Below are 16,263 nucleotides of genomic sequence, written 5' to 3'. Positions count from 1 at the left end.
CCAACTTCTGTTAGTGAGAGAGACAAGCTTTCGAGCTTACACAGAGCTCTTCTTCAGGTCTGGGAAATATCCTCAGAGTGCCACAGCTATGTACAAGCTAGAACAGATTGTTTAGTGTAAGTTGTTAACACATGGTAATAGTTTTCAAGTACATAAAAGGTTGTTACAAGGAGGAGGGAGAAAAATTGTTGTTCTTAACCTCTGAGGATAGGACAAGAAGCAATGGGATTAAATTGCAGTAAGGGAGGTTTAAGTTGGACATTAGGAAAAACTTCCTAACTGTCAGGGTGGTTAAGCACTGGAATAAATTGCCTAAGCAGATTGTGGAATCTCCATCATTACAGATTTTTAGGAGCAGGTTAGACAAATACCTGTCAGGAATGGTCTAGATAATACTTAGTCCTGCCATGAGTGCAGGAGACTTGACTAAATGACCTCCCGAGGTCCCTTCCAATCCTATGATATTTCATGGGACCATTCAAACGGAAGTGGCTTCTACAGTCATAGGGGGGAAAGGAGAGAGGGGGAAAAAGCTCAGGGTGAGGTGTGTGGTTTAAATGGGTTATAGATTGTTGTAATAAACCAGTATCTCTATTCAGTCCATGATTTTTTGTGTCTATCAAAGTTATGAATTTAAGATGCCAGGCTTGTCCTCTGAAGGTGGAGGATGAGGACTGAGAGGTCAGATACAGAATGATCACTTTGTGAAAAGGGTTCATCCACAGTTGATATGGTGTTTGTTTCATTTCACCCATATAGTGAACTGGATGATGTACAGCACGTTATGATAGGCTTGCATAGGACCCTTGTGGGAGGTTTGACCATCGCAGCAGTGGAGATATGTCTCTAGATTTTGCATCTGTTGTTCTGTCAGAGTCTGGTGCTGCTTTGAGTTGGCATGGCCTGTTCTGTGGCGAGCTTGCTTCTGATGACAAACTTGGAGCGGCTGGGATGTTGTTTGAACACCAGAAGAGAAGGTTCAGGAGAGATTTATTTCAGGCTGTGGTCCCCATAGACTATCGGTTGTAAGAGAGCTGCTCCTGAATGTACAGACTGAAAGGGGTAGATTTTCTAAAGAGATTTTGTGCTTTTTCATTGCAGCAAAAGGTAATAGCCACTTCTCTCACACATTAAAGGTCCTCTCCTGCTTCCACTAAAATCAATGTGAGTTTAACCATTAGTAATTAATTAATAACTTAAATAACTTACCAACACAGTTCCTTCCGGAGGGATCAGGTTCATAGCCACTGTTACAATTACAACGATAGCTACCACGTAGGTTTTCACAAATTCCATTGGAGCAAATATCAGGATCCAATGCACACTCATTAATATCTATATCAATATAATAGAGAAGATTAATGCTACTATATTACACATTTAATGCTGTGAAACATCTTATCTTGGAATAGTTGCACACGTAGAAATGCCTCTAACTCAAAATATCTATTTTGTAAGTGCAGTGACTATGGATTAAGGGCTGAAGAGCCATTCTTTGCACATTTTCACCTCATAGGATCCAGGACTTTTCCACATTAACAAAACAAAAAATTACTCTTTCTATATGTTGATTCCTCTGGTTTATATAGATCCATTCAGAAACACTGGAAAGAACAAGAAGGATGCTGGGCCTGATTGTGATCTCACTTAAACCTCTTTTACACTGGTGCGACTCTACTTATTTCCGTGATTTACTTGGACTGATTAACAATGGTGCATCTGAGATCAGTATCTGGCCTGCAATTTATGTGTACACTGATACATACTCAGACAAACACTTTGTTAATCTTGCATTAAAGATTATAAAATGTCCAAAGCTTTCATAAGAAAAAGTAAATCAGTATAATTTTGTCTATTTTATGGTGTTATTACAAATCTATAACCAAAGTTCACTAACTTTGACTGAATCTTGGAGAACGGTTGGGCACATTTCATGCTACCTCCTACCTCCCTGTAGCACAGATTTTGCCTAAAAGGTCCAGGTCCTCCTTTTCCCTTAAGAATTTTTTTTTTTGGTAGAAGTTCAGTACCCTCCTATGCCCCAACTTTTCTGATGTCTTCAGGGAGCAACCAGGTGGGTCCATGAATAGAATGAAGGGAGCGGGGCTGGGTGACTGTTACTGCAGTGTGGTAAAAGCAGTATGACTAGGGTGGAGAGACAAATGGACATGACTGGGAATGAGAATTGTCTGTAAGAGGGATTTCATGCCTGCTCTCAATAAAGAGAACAGATGAAGAGGAAAACACTGCTTTGGTTGGGGTAGAAGGTTCCGGTTTGAAGAGGTTCAATTTTCCCCTGCTTTGGGGAATGGTTTGAGCAAGCCAAGTTCCTCGGAGTAAGCAGCAGTAGGGTCCTCTACTAACCTGTTTTCACTTGTATGAGATCCACAGCAAAGGTTACAATTTTGTTCAGGCCTTCAAAAGGGATATTAATTTATATTTGATCCCTGGAGGAGATTAATCTTCTGAAGATTAATCTTTCCTGGCAAAGACTACGATTTGTCTTATATCCCTTGTGAAGAGTTACAGTCTTCAGGTACTGAACAAAGACTGTAACCTCCACAGAGGACCTCATACAAACTCCCATTGTTTGAAACTGTAGCATTGAGGAAAATGGTTATTTCTCTTGCGAGATTTACAGTCTGACCAAGTGGCACTAGTGGAGCTTATACATTCAGTAAACCATAAAGTACTCATCAAGGAGAATTTCCAAACTCTGCTTATGCATTTCACATTACTTACGTGAAGGCATTAAAAATCACAGCCTGTAAAATGATAAAACTAGGCCGATATGCCTACAATATTGAACAGAAATAACATTTTCTTTTTTATTTAAGTATTATTTTTAAATGCTATCTATGCCATTGCTGAAAGTACTAAAGGGTCTCAACCTGCTCCCACTGAAGTGATGGGAGTTTTACTTCTGACTTGGATGGGAACAATTCTCATCCTTTCTTAGGAACCTTTGATTAATTTTAATATTGTACCATATTAAAAACATACCATATCTTGAAAAGTCTTTAGCCACTTGTATCTTATGAAAAATCCAAATGCTGAATTCATACTTTTGAATATTTCTTTTACTTTCATTATTTTTCATGAGTCTTCTATATATAAAGGAAAAAAATGCAACATTACCTCGTCCATCCACAGTAATGCCTACTCCACTGCTACACAGGCCATGGAAATCAGCTGCTTGATTGAAACAGAAGTTGTATAAAAAATGTTAGTTCTAAACCTTTGAATGAAAACTGACATCTTGAAACAAAACACTAAAAGGAAATATATGGTATTATCCTCTCAAAAGTACCATGTCCTCAAGTTAGCACCTACAACAGTAATGTCGCACATGATGCTAATTGACAGCTTCACAACAGGGCAACGTCACCCCAGAAAGCAACATGGACTGTTCTCCAAAATATGGTGATATGAATACTGTTTTCAAGGCAAATAAACGGTTTCTTCATGTTCTCTGCATTTTGCTGTTACTAAAGATGAGTGAAATAGTTCATATTAAAAAAATAATAATAAAAAGAGTGGTTTGATCATCAACCCTAATTCCAAACTGAATAATTACTCTACTTTACACAGGATTGATTTGGTTAGGAAACCTACAGCTCCTTGTCTAACACCTCTAAGGTACCTTTACTCCTATCCAACATAACCTCTTCTGGCTCACCCTACACTTAAAGATAATTATGAGGCCCAGCTGCATCCATCTAGACTTTGGTGCCTACACCTTGAATTCTCACATAGTCTGGACAGCTCTGGAGTTTGGTGCACTCTAGACAGCACTGGGCATGGAAGAACAAAGAAACATTTTCTTTTGTTCACATTAAATACTAGAAATTTAGATTACTTTGAAAACAAATGCTATGAATCTGCTTTGAATCAGACTTATTAGTGTATGTTAGCTGTGAGATCAGAAGAATTATGCAACTTCACCTGAGTTCTTGGCAGGACATGGGTGACATGGCTCTCCAAAGCCATAGTCTGGATTGGCACAGCAACATTCAGATTTTGTCACTGCCCCGGGGAAAGGGCGGACACACACTCCTTTTTTGATTCCTCCATAGCATGTGCTGCGCATATGAGTATCTAAGAAAGGGGAGGCAGAAAAATAATTATGTTTTCTTACACTAGGAAGGACCTGAATGAATACTCTTTCAACAAATACCTGAGGTCATAATCTTATCCAGTGAAAGGGATACATTTTGTCTTGTATTCAGGATGGTTCACTTAGAAGCCACTGAAAGCCAAGTGCCTGCATCAAAAACAGAATTTGGCTCTAAATAGTTATCTGAATGTTCCTTTTCCAAGTATATGTTCCATCTGTGGTGTATGTTTTTTCCAAACTCATCTGTCACTTGGAGGCTGATTCTGCATGCTTATGTTTAATAGTACAGTAATTTATTCCATGAAAAGTCCCATTGGGCTCAATGGCACTAATTATGAAGCAAGACAGTTCTCAGTGTAAGGGTAGCAGAAAGGAGCCTTTTGATTGTAAGTTCTTTGATGCACTTTTCTGCAAAATCCCTATGACATTGTGAGTATCACTAACATAAAATAAAATAAAATCAGCCCCATGTAATGCGATAACTTTCAGATTACAAATACTCTTCCGCAAGCTAGAATGTCTGAATAATAATATTCAGATCATTCAATGAATCATGTAGCATAGTCAGATAGAAAGCTCCTGTGTCAGATCCTGCAATACTGTAGATTTCTAAACACCATACAGACTCCTTGAAATTCTATCCAGAGGATTACGTATGAATGAAAATTTTGTTACACGCTATTTGAAATAACCTACTTTAAGTCTTTCAGTTTGTAAAACTGAAATTCTGAAATGAGTCATGAATCTGCCTCATGATTTCTTGGCATCTTAAGGGCATTTCCTGTTGAAGCTGTAATATTTATGGTATATCTTTAAGAGGTACTAGTAGTGACCCATGGGTATGGTTCTATGAGTGAGGTAGGCAAATGTGTGTGTGGTTCTGGCAGAGAGTTGTGCTGATTTGTGCATAGGTTGAACAGTGGCAGTAGGGCCAAGTGATTCCCCCATCCCTGCAATCTCCCTCATACACCTAGTGAAATTACAACATGCAAATCAGCTGGAGAATAAGAGTAGTGATTAGTTGAGTTACCTCTGCTATCACAATTGTCTAGAATTCTTGGTATGACATAGATGCCTTTCTGTAGCTATCACACAGGTGTAATTCATAAAATCAAAATAGCCAATGACTTAAAAACTGGATGGCAACAGATTGCAAATCCCAGCAATGACAGAATCTGGGGATATTCTAAACAAAAAGAGCTCTCAACCATGCACGTAGCTATTTATATTACTTCACAATGACTGAATAGACATTCTGGGCTTCAGAGTGACACAGACAGAGTGGCAATTCTGGAATCTTATGATAAGTAGCAGCCGTCCATCTTGAAAGTTCCAAGCTGTTCAGTTACTGTGTGCCATGCCCAACATCACAAGTGGCTAGAAAAATGCAATTCTCGAGTAACAGTCCTTGCCACAGATCATGCAAATGCAGGGTCAGAGGGATGAAGTCAGGGCACTACTAGCACTTGAGGCCTGTTGTGCTTTCCTCTTTACTCTCTTCACTTTCCTCTCTCTTTCAACTGCCTTTTTTCAGCATCTGACTCCCTGTTGCGGCACAGTCCTCCAGAGTAACCTGTTGCTAACTGCATCTTCCCCAGCTTGATGTTGAAAGATTTCAAATTCCTTTTTCAAAATGTCCTTGAACCTGAGTCTAGGTTGGCCTAATAGTCTTGGAGCATCTGCAAATTCTCCATAAAGGAGATCCTTTGGAATGCATGCATTCAATGCAGATGACCAAGCCAGTGGAGATACCTGTGTCTGAGAATGATGAGTAGATGTGGCAATTTTGCTTTCTCAAGTACTTTGGCATCATGGACTTATGTTTTCCATTTCATATTTAGAATACAGTGAAAACAGCGGGCATGGAAAAAGTTGCTGCATGGTTAGTACTTAAAGCTGGCTCTGCTACTGTGCCCTAATTGTGAAATCCCTAATACAATACCATCTCAGACCGTTTGTGCTCATTTGAATACTTTATTGGCAATATTTATTAACATGATATAAGCAAATATCATGGCTGCAACATCAGTGAGAACAATTCTTACTTTTAATTCTTGGTTTAAACCGTAACACAGGTTTAATTAACTATAATAAATGCCTGCATTTATTAAAATACTGTACCTATTTAGTATTCTCATTTAGAAATACAGTAAAGGAACAGTCTGCTTTTCACATTAGTTTCCTTTCACTTCTTGCACCATGCAGACTTTTCCTACTGGAGTTTCTTAATGGAGTTTGTAATTGAAGGGGTCAGACTGAGCTGGCACTTGGTGGAACACTGCAGTGGTTTTATTTTGGTAATCCCCCATCTTCTGCAGAATTAAAATTTTTGTTTTAAAATAAGAATATAAAGTGCTTAGCCCTTATGGTTTTAGAGATACCCTTCCCAATATTAACTGATGCAGTACAATCTTCCTGTGTCTGTAGACAGGCAGGTAGGAATAATGGGCTGCATCTTCAGAATATGGAGCTAACATTAGTTTTAAGCCACCTTTGTGTTATCCCAATCCCCAGGGCCTAGTTCAGCCTCAGCGTTGTTCTTAGTTGTGCAGATTTATAATGTGCTCTGTAGGGCCATAATTCCAGCAGGGATCAGCAGAGAACAGAATGCTTCAACCTTGGTTCTTTATATCCCTTTATCCTTGATCTGGTTGATTAGTTCTAAGGTTGCTGATAACTGCTGTATTATTTATCTCAGCTACATCTATCTTAACTTAGAAGCATAATTATGACAATTTAAATGTTTACTAAGTTAACTACTTCACTGGTGATCATTTTAAGTACCACCATGTTCTTCTTCCCATCTGATCCCTCGATAATAGCAAACAGCCAGCTACACAAAAGAAATCTGATAAAAAGCCATCAGTCAACATCTGCTATTGCCATTTTTCCAATACACATCTTTAAGTACAGTGAACATGCATATTTACAGTACTGTGTTATTTTTAGTTTATTTCCTGTTGGTCAGGGCCAGCTCCAAGCAGCCAAAAAAAAAAAAAAAAAGGAAGAAGCCGCAATCATGATCTGCGGCACTTCCACCATGACTCTACCACCGCTGCTTCTTCAGTGGCAATTCGGCGGCCAGTCCTTCCTGCCGAGAGGGAGTGAGGGACCTGCCACCGAATTGCCATGGAAGAGCCAAAGTGCCATCCCCTTCCATGTGCTGCCCCAAGTACACTGATGCCTGGAGCTGGCCCTGCTGTTAGTTTATAAGCCATATGTGTGTGCATAAACAACATTGGGCAAGTGGACTTCCCCTGAGCCAATGATCTCCAGTATGCAGGACTAATTCTCAGCAGGAATTCTTGAATGGAATTGTTAGCTCCTTCTCCACAGCAGATTTAGAGATTTGGTTTGTCTCATTATTCACAGCTTCTAGTCATACCATTGAGACTCAAGAGTTTCTCAAGGAAAAGGATTGTTTACTGGGTTAAATCTGAATTAGAGTGATCACTGGAGACTATACAGTCAGGAACAATTATGCATGACCTACCACATCCTTTCTATCTCTAATTTCTATGATGATGATTTTTCAGACTTCACACACACCTGATCTGGGCCAGTAAAGTAAAAATAATGTATTTCAAAAGGAGAAATTCACTTCTTTCAAAGGTTGTTAGTAATCATAAGATTTTTCATTGGATGAAGCTGAGAGCTACATAACTCGATATCCTTAGTTTAAGAACAGAGAACCTCAGTTTTTTCCTTAATCTTTTTTATTTTCTAATTTTCAGCACATTGTACAGCATCATTTCACACCACCAAACACAGTGATTCTGAAACATTTATGAGTCCATACAAAATAATGTTTACTTAGGTTGCATTTTTATGATAACTTATTATATTTTTCCTGCTGGAGTACTGTTTGCTTTACTTGATCTTTATAGGATGAGAGAAAGACGTGAAAATGAGAGAAACAATATATTCAAAAGAATACAACTTCTTTCCCCTTCCCTGACCAAAGTGGTTTATTTTTCCAATGATTTGCGGCAAGTGATTGGCATTAGAAGAAAGGGTGCGATGTACAAGTGAAAATACTGACTCAGGAATGGAAATGTATTTTAAAAGACACAGGAGACAGAAGATGAAGACACACCAGTGTCTGATCCTGTAATCACAGACTATCAACCATGTGGCAGAATGAATCCTACATAATTAATTATTTTAAATCAACAACAAATGTCAACGTTAACAAGAAGAATGTCTTTTGATTTTTTTTTAAATGTTATACTTTGGTAAATCATAAGAAGTAGTCCTAATTGCTTTTCATTGAAGAAATCTCACTTACCTACACAAACACGGCCATCAACCCCAACAGCCAGGCCTGGTGGACATTCACACCGAAAAGAACCTTCAGTATTGATGCAATGACCATTCATGCAAATTCCTGGCGTCTGGCATTCATCAATATCTGCCCAAAGGGAAACATAATTTACTTATCGCCATTTTTGAGTAAATGACATTAAAACATTGACTCATGGCACTATAGTAGTTGATGGATTTTGCATTTTAATGTTAAACTTGATATGCAAGGTCTCAGCCAAAGGGCATGTACTTTAAAACAAATTTTCAGAAAAAATGTTGAGTCTAGATGTATCAGAGAGTCTATATTTAGCTTGTCAATTGCAGATTTTTCACTTTATTTTCTGCCATTTATTTCACAGTAGTATTATGTTTTAAAATTGAAGTTAGAATACAGATAATTATGGCATAATTGTCTTTTAGCAAAGCCAGTGTTTCACTTAACTTCACTAAGGACATGATGCTGTTCTCTGCAGAGTCAGTGACAAAAAACTCCTATTAACTTCAAAGTGCACATCAAACTCTGTAAAAAGAGCTTTACTCTGGCCAGTAGTGCAATTCTCATCATGAAATACTATATTGAAACAATTTGGATTTTCTATTTAACTCTAAATGGAGTGTCATTACTATTGATTTATCTCACTTTGTTTTTTCTAAGACATCTGTTATTGCAGCATCAAAGTACTGAATTCACTATGAGGTGGTTGAACAAAACATTATGTTGTAATAAAGTTCAGTATTAGAGCATTGTCTTGTAGCAACCATTTATAAACTGCAGTCAATCTTTTAGGAGTTGTTTCATGGTGATCGGGATTTTTTCATTTTTTTAAAATAAAAATTACTGATTTTTAAAATTCAAAACCTGGTAAGACTGTAGTTTTGTTGCTCTCTCAAGCCTGACAATTTATTTGTGCTTTTTAAGAAGGAAAGGAAATCTTCCCCTCTTATGAACTAACACTTTGTTACTCAGTGCAATCTCATACCACACTTGAGTTAAATCAAAGACAGCTAACTTCTGCTCATGAATATCATTCAATAGTTCAGGCAGCCTATCTTTCTTTTCCCCTGTTTTCTTCATGCTCAGCAAGTTTGCAATTCAGAAATATAAGAACAAGTCAGGATTTCCCTTCCCCTTTCTCTAAAATTTGATTTAAATTACAGGGTTTAACCCTACACTTTTTCTTTTGTCTGAGGATAGTGTATATCTCTGCAATTGAAAAAAAAGGGTGGATTCATCTTTTTATGGTCAAGCCATACTAATTTTAATCTAAATGGTACTTAAAATGGAGTTAGATTAGGCTTCATTTTTAAAACGTTCAAAATTTTCCTTTTCTCCATAAAGAAGGTTGTGTTAGCCATATGTGATGGTGTCCTAATAAACATTATGTAATTCTAAAGCAACAAGCATCTGAAGTGGGAATTTACTTTTGAATATTCATAAAAAGTAAACCCTTTGATGCTTTTCCATATTGCTACTCTTGTTACTGGTTTTTGAAGTGTTTTACAGAATTAATTACAGCTACAGTATTTCCCACAAATTTTCACAAGCCAATTTGTCATCCATCCAAACACTGTATCTTGCACACTATTATTACAAGGTTCTGTAATTTCTTTCTAGAATTATAATGAGTATTTTAGACAGTTTTAGATTACTACTGTACCAACAAGCAAAATATTGGAAAATTATTAAGTCCATGTGACAAAAGATTTGCATTCTTACATGATTTACTAGATAGGAAAAAGTGGTTTCAATCAAGATTGTCCTAATATGTTATCTTACAATCATACGTACCAGTACAGTAACGCCCATTTGGAGCAAGGACAAACCCTGGTTTGCAGATACATTTGAAGCTACCATCCTCATTTATGCACATTCCATTTAAACACATGTTGGTGGTGGTGCACTCATCATGATCTGCAGAAACAGAGCACAGAAAATGACTTATATTCCTTTAGACTTGAGGAAACAGAAGCTGCGAAACATCCGAGTTAAAAAGTCATTTACCCTGAAGATTTCAACAGAGAAGGCACGGTAGTAAATGGTGACTCCTCTTACTTCAGGAGAAGGAGAACAAGGTTCAACTACCTTAAAGAATTCAAAGCTTGTTGCAGCTGCAAGTTTCTCATGACACTTTTTAATAGAAATAAAAATACCCATCTTCTTTAACAAGGCAAAGAATTAAAACTCAGGCTATGGGATTAAAGGGAGACACGCTGTTACCTGTGGATTGCATATTAGAGTCTGCCCCGCACGGTCAATGGGAATTGTATGGTCCACTCTGTACTAAACTGTGTGACTATCAGGAATTATCAGAAAAGGAAACAATTTATGCTAAGCATTTAAAAATGAAGGAATCAGCCAGAAGTATGACCTTCTTCCTAGCCATTAACAAGAAATTATATAAATATATTATAGCATCTAAATGCCTTTATATTAAATGTATTACTATTACTGTTATTGCAGCAATGACTAAAATGTGCTAGGTGCTGTACAAACTCCTACCAAGGCTGAGCTGCCGCACGCAGAGTTAAAATCTAAAAATAGGAAGCTTACTGTTCAGAAACATGAATAGGCCAATGGTCCATTATGGGGATAAACTGTTACAAGTCCTTATGCTGGTGCAAGTTAAGAGGAAGGGGAAGCAGGCACTTGCACTACCCCTTATACTACCTTCACAAATACCTATCACAATTGCAGGATTTTTGCTCAGGACAACACAGGGTCTGCTTTCTTGATATTCTTCTAGAGGTGAACAGTAATCTAAAGGGGGCAAGTGGGGGTGTGGAGGAGATGGGATCATGGTTTTGACCCTCTCTTCCCCTTCCCCTTCCACTCCAGCCCCACCCACTTATGCACTGCGTCACACAGAGAGACTGCACCCTGCGAAGGACAATTCCTTCCTGAACTCCATTTGGAATGGTGCAGCTTCATACACCATCTATTTGGTGCAGCTCCTCACACTCTCAGCTTGACCCCAGTGAAGCTCTGAGTTCACAAAATTCCATCTCTGAAGATCAAGAACACTCTGTGAAGTGTAACTTCCAGAAATGTTCAACCAGAGTCTCTCTTTGGCACTTCATCTTTGTCTAAAGACAAGCTCTCCATACCAACGCAGTTCTTTCCATCCGTAGTTAGTTCAAATCCAGCATTGCAAATACACTGGAAACTTCCATCAGTGTTCACACACCGGCCATTTTTACAAAGAACGCCATTCTGTATGCATTCATCAATATCTAAGTGAGAGGAAAAAAATCATTAAAAAAACCTTCTAAGAGTTTGTCATAGCATAATTCCCAAATCTGGACCTTAGCGTCCAAAATATGGGTACTAGCATGAATTCCCCTAAGGTTAATTACCAGCTTAGATCCTGTACTGCTGCCACCAATCAGGACTTAGAGGAGAGCACCTGATAGACTCTGGTCTCCCCCAAAACCTTCCCTGGGGGCCCCAAGACCCAAATTCCTTGAGTCTCACAACAAAGGGGAATAAACAATTTCCCTTCCCCCTCCTCCCCTCCGGGTGTTCCCTCTCTGGGCTCCTGTAGAAATATACAGATTCAAGCTCCATGAATCTAAACAAAGGGATTCCCCCTTCTCCTTTCTTCCTCCCAGATCTTTCCCGCCCTGGGTACACTAGAAGATCGCTGTGATTCAAACTTTTTGAATCACAACACAGAGAAATCAGGTGGGTTCCCCTCCCCTTTTTCTCCCCCTCCCTTCTCCTTCCCTCTTAAGTACAGACTCAGTTCCCTTGAGCCTCTACAAGGAGAAAAATCAGACAGGTCTTAAAAGCAAAACTTTTAATAAAAAGAAAGAAAAAATAAAAGGTCTATCTCTGCAATTTAGATGGTAAAAAGTTACAGGGTCTTTCAGCTTATAGACAATAGAAAGAAAGCTTTCTCCAGTAGAAATACAATTAGAATACTTTCACCCAAATACACAGTAAAACTCTACCAGCCAGATACACAGTTGCAAATACAGATAAACAATTAAAAAGACTAAACTGTCTTTCTACTTTTGTACTTACAAAATTGGAACAGATTAGAGAGCTGTAGGTATGTGTGGTCACTCTCAGAGCCTAGAGAGAACAAAGCAAAACCCCAAACCCACAAACAAAGGCTTCCCTCCACCTAGATCTGAAAGTATCTTGTTTCCTGATTGGTCCTCTGGTCAGGTGTTTGGGTCCCTGTTTGTTAACCTTTTACAGGTAAAAGAGACATTAACCCTTAACTATGTGTTTATGACAGAGTTTCAATGAGTAAACAATATTAAGAAAACATTGTACCTCACAGCACTTTACAAGGTTTCCATCAGATGACTCTCCATCAATGAACTAAAAGTGACACATTACTAGCTATTGTTTTTAAAAGAGCCTGACAGTAAATATTACCTAGAAAGAAATATTTTGTAAATGGAAAGACCTCATTTTCCTGAACTCCCAGTATGAATATAGCTTTACACAGTCAAACATTTACTGTACTGATATAAGACTATTGCACATTGTTAGTTTGTAGTGACATTCAATAACGAGTCTATTAAAATATGTATAGCCTTACTTTTCTGTGTATTCTCCAATTTAAACCAGCTAGCCAAGTAAACTGGGTCACCAGAAGGAACAAATGAATGGCAAAGGCCAAAAACTAAATCACTATTGTATCTATAGAATTAACTCAAGGGTAGGCCAACATTTAAATTGTAATTAAAAAGTACTTGTGTCACTGTCATGGTTAACTGAAAAAGAGAACACTAATAATTATTTTCTTAACTCCAAGAGAATCTGATATAGCATAACATCTGTAGAGTATGCAGATGTGTAAACAAACTTTCTTACCGATGCAAGCTTGCTTGGTAGGTGTTCTCTGGAAACCTGCATTGCATTTGCAGTAATAGGATCCAGGTGTATTAACACAATCTCCATTAGTGCATGGGTTTGATATGCACTCATCAACATCTGTTGGCATCAGAAAATAAGACCATTAGAGACTTCACAGTATAAATTTGCTTCCAAGTACAGCATTTTATGATTGACGAAATAAGGTAATTAACAGTCAACACTGAAGTTTGAAGCCTGTTCTTGATGCAAAATTATTACTTCCCCAAACACACACACCTTTTCTCTATGGAATCACATTTTCAAAAAGAAAAGGAATACAAATAGTATTTTATATCTCTTAAACGTATCTCTAAGAGAGAGAAGAGAAAAAGAAAGCTATGAAGAATTTGAAACTCCTAGCCTAATAGAAGTGAAAAATCCTTTGTTCAGCTACATATTCAGTTGTTTAACTGAACAACCACTTATTTTCTTTCTTTTGATAATAAGCAGTGTCTACAATGCAACAAGCAAGCTCTAAGTACTTAAAGCACATATACAGTTGAGGTCAGATTATGGTTTTAAGACATGGCATTTACTGCAGGAGTGTACAAGAAGGGCCACACAGCAGAAGGACTCCTTAGAGGAATTCCAGCTGAGATAGCAATGTCTGGGCACCGCATCCTGATTTTTGAGGCTCCCAACGTAAGGATGATTGAAGTCCAGTTGTATCCTTTACCCACCCTTTACCCACACTTTCAGATACAATCTGGCCCTTAGTTGGGATGTAGTTTGCTTGCCTTCCAAATGATCTCAAACTTGGACTTTGTAAATAATGCCTGAAGTTAAATCTCAGTTCATTATACGTTGGAAGTAACTGGCTGGAATGGGAAAGGTAAATAAATAAGGTGATTTATTTTTATCTATTTTCTAAATGAACATGTGTTAGAGTTTCACAACACAAAAGTGTCGTTCTATGATTGTTCTGAGGCTGAAAATCGCAGCAGCTGAGCTTATCTACTAGCTAAGGCACAAGTGAGAACACATTGCACAGGATGCAATAGTGAATGCTCACATTGTTATAAATAATTGCATGTACATACTACATTTCAGACAGATTTTGGATTACACAGAACAGTGCTTTTAGCAAGCTGATTTATAGCAATATTCTTGGCTGGATGAATTTAGAACCCTCTGGTAAATAGCAAAGAGAGCAAAGGGAAAAAGAAATGAAGGATTCAGACAGCCCTTCTCCTCATGCAAAAAAGCATTTAGCTCTTTAAAACACTCACATTTGAATATGAAGTTGATAGCATCGCTGCAAGAAAGCCAAAAGAATGAAGCAAAATGAAGAAAAGAGAAAAAAAATCAAGAAATTAGAAAGAATATAGAAAGCAGTGACTGTAACTGCTTTTCAGTCTCTATATGTTTGAACAAGCCATTTGTTGTCCTCAAATAGAATTTTATGTATTTACATGAGATCCCCATTCAGAGGCAGCTCTACAATTCTCGGCCATAAAGAATGTTTTATTCCCATGTGCAGTGGACCAATCCTTCCTCTGGATGTTTTGGCTCAGTGCTCAGCTAGCCTGCCCAGAAGAATTGCTCATAATTTCTTCAAAACAAAGCCCCTCAACTGTAGATCTACTGAGCTACTGATCAACAACTTCTATTCTATATTTATCCTGCCCTAGTAAAGAGGAGCAATTTATAAATATAAACACTATACTCCTCTACTTTGTTAAGGTTTCTAGTATAGAAAAAGATTGGTTTTTTTCTAGAATGAAAGTTCAAGGCAAATTTGTCAGCTGCTTAAATGTCAAAGCAAATTGATATGCATTGCCAACTACTCTCATTATCAATGAATTCATAAACCCTAGAGAAGAAAAACAATACTCCCCTATGAAATAACTAACTTAAATTTACAAAGTCCCTTTCAATCCATGTGTGCCAGATGACTCCTTGTATTTAAATATGAATCTGGGTTTTTCCTATATTGTTGCAAACTAGTGATAAAAGGGGCTCAGGCTAAATATATTCTAATACAAAAAAGCTGTTAGCCTTCAGTTCAGGTTACTAGAATGGATATCCCCACCAAAGCAAACTGTCAAAAGCAAGGAAATAATCATTCAGACTATAGAGTCCTCCACCATGTGTACTCCCCTCATCACTCTCCCTTTTCAGCCTCAACTAACTCCTTTCTGTTGCCCACATCTCTCAATTTTTAAATATTTAATCTGCAACAGTATGCAAAATTTCACTAACATATTCTAAGGAAAGTTTGATTGTTCTCTGAAGATTTATTGTGCCAAATCTGAGGACAAAAAAGTATGAAATACAGGGATTTGAATCCAGCTGTAAGTACAAATCTCAACACAATTGTAACTGTGGTATTGCTACTGATGCTTCTTAATATTTTTACCGTTTATTCAATATGTTTTTGCAAACACAGTGATAACAAGGAAGGGTTACTACAACACAGACTTCTATCAATTCAGAAAGAGGAACTGATGGTCTATTAGACTGCTCAGTATCAGTCCACTAAGGATTGTTGTGAATCTTATCTCTTTATTAGTAAACAATGATTCATGATGAAAGCTGTACAGTATAATTGAAGGACTGAAAGTTGTGTGTAAACCTATCCTTTTGTTCTGGTAGGACCATTTTGGAAAAAGTCATACTTTCTTTTTCTTCCTTACCCATAAAAATTCTTTAATAATTTTTTGAACTTCTTAAAATATCCTTTGGGGTTTTCCCTGGGTATGGAGCCAAACAGATAATAATAGTCTGGAAAGAGTGTTCATTTTTGTATTATTATCCTTACCCCATACAGTGAAATGTAGCTGTTCCCAATGTCTCGAGCCTGTTCTTTCAGTAACCAGAAGAGAATCCAAATTGGATTTGAACAAGTCCTTCAGTTTAATTTAATTTAATATATATCATTATGCACAGATATTTCATGCTGTCAAGTTCCCACTTAAAGTCCCAGGTTCAAACTTTGGGCTGACATACAGCAATTGCCATTCACTAGTGT

The 16,263-nt window shown here is 37.6% G+C and overlaps 1 protein-coding gene across 1 annotated transcript in view; it reads right to left on the bottom strand.

Annotated features, from left to right (window-relative positions):
• The window catches only part of FBN2 (fibrillin 2), a 275,441-nt gene that overhangs the window by 138,913 nt on the left and 120,265 nt on the right, over positions 1 to 16,263 (bottom strand). The window contains 7 exon segments of the mRNA XM_030567977.1: positions 1,210 to 1,335; positions 3,139 to 3,192; positions 3,946 to 4,098; positions 8,406 to 8,528; positions 10,212 to 10,334; positions 11,528 to 11,653; positions 13,251 to 13,370. Coding sequence (XP_030423837.1) covers positions 1,210 to 1,335; positions 3,139 to 3,192; positions 3,946 to 4,098; positions 8,406 to 8,528; positions 10,212 to 10,334; positions 11,528 to 11,653; positions 13,251 to 13,370 — 825 coding nt within the window.

The sequence above is a fragment of the Gopherus evgoodei genome, chromosome 6 (assembly GCF_007399415.2).
Source record: "Gopherus evgoodei ecotype Sinaloan lineage chromosome 6, rGopEvg1_v1.p, whole genome shotgun sequence".
Lineage (NCBI taxonomy): Eukaryota > Metazoa > Chordata > Testudines > Testudinidae > Gopherus > Gopherus evgoodei.
This window is presented reverse-complemented; position numbering and strand designations above follow the sequence as displayed.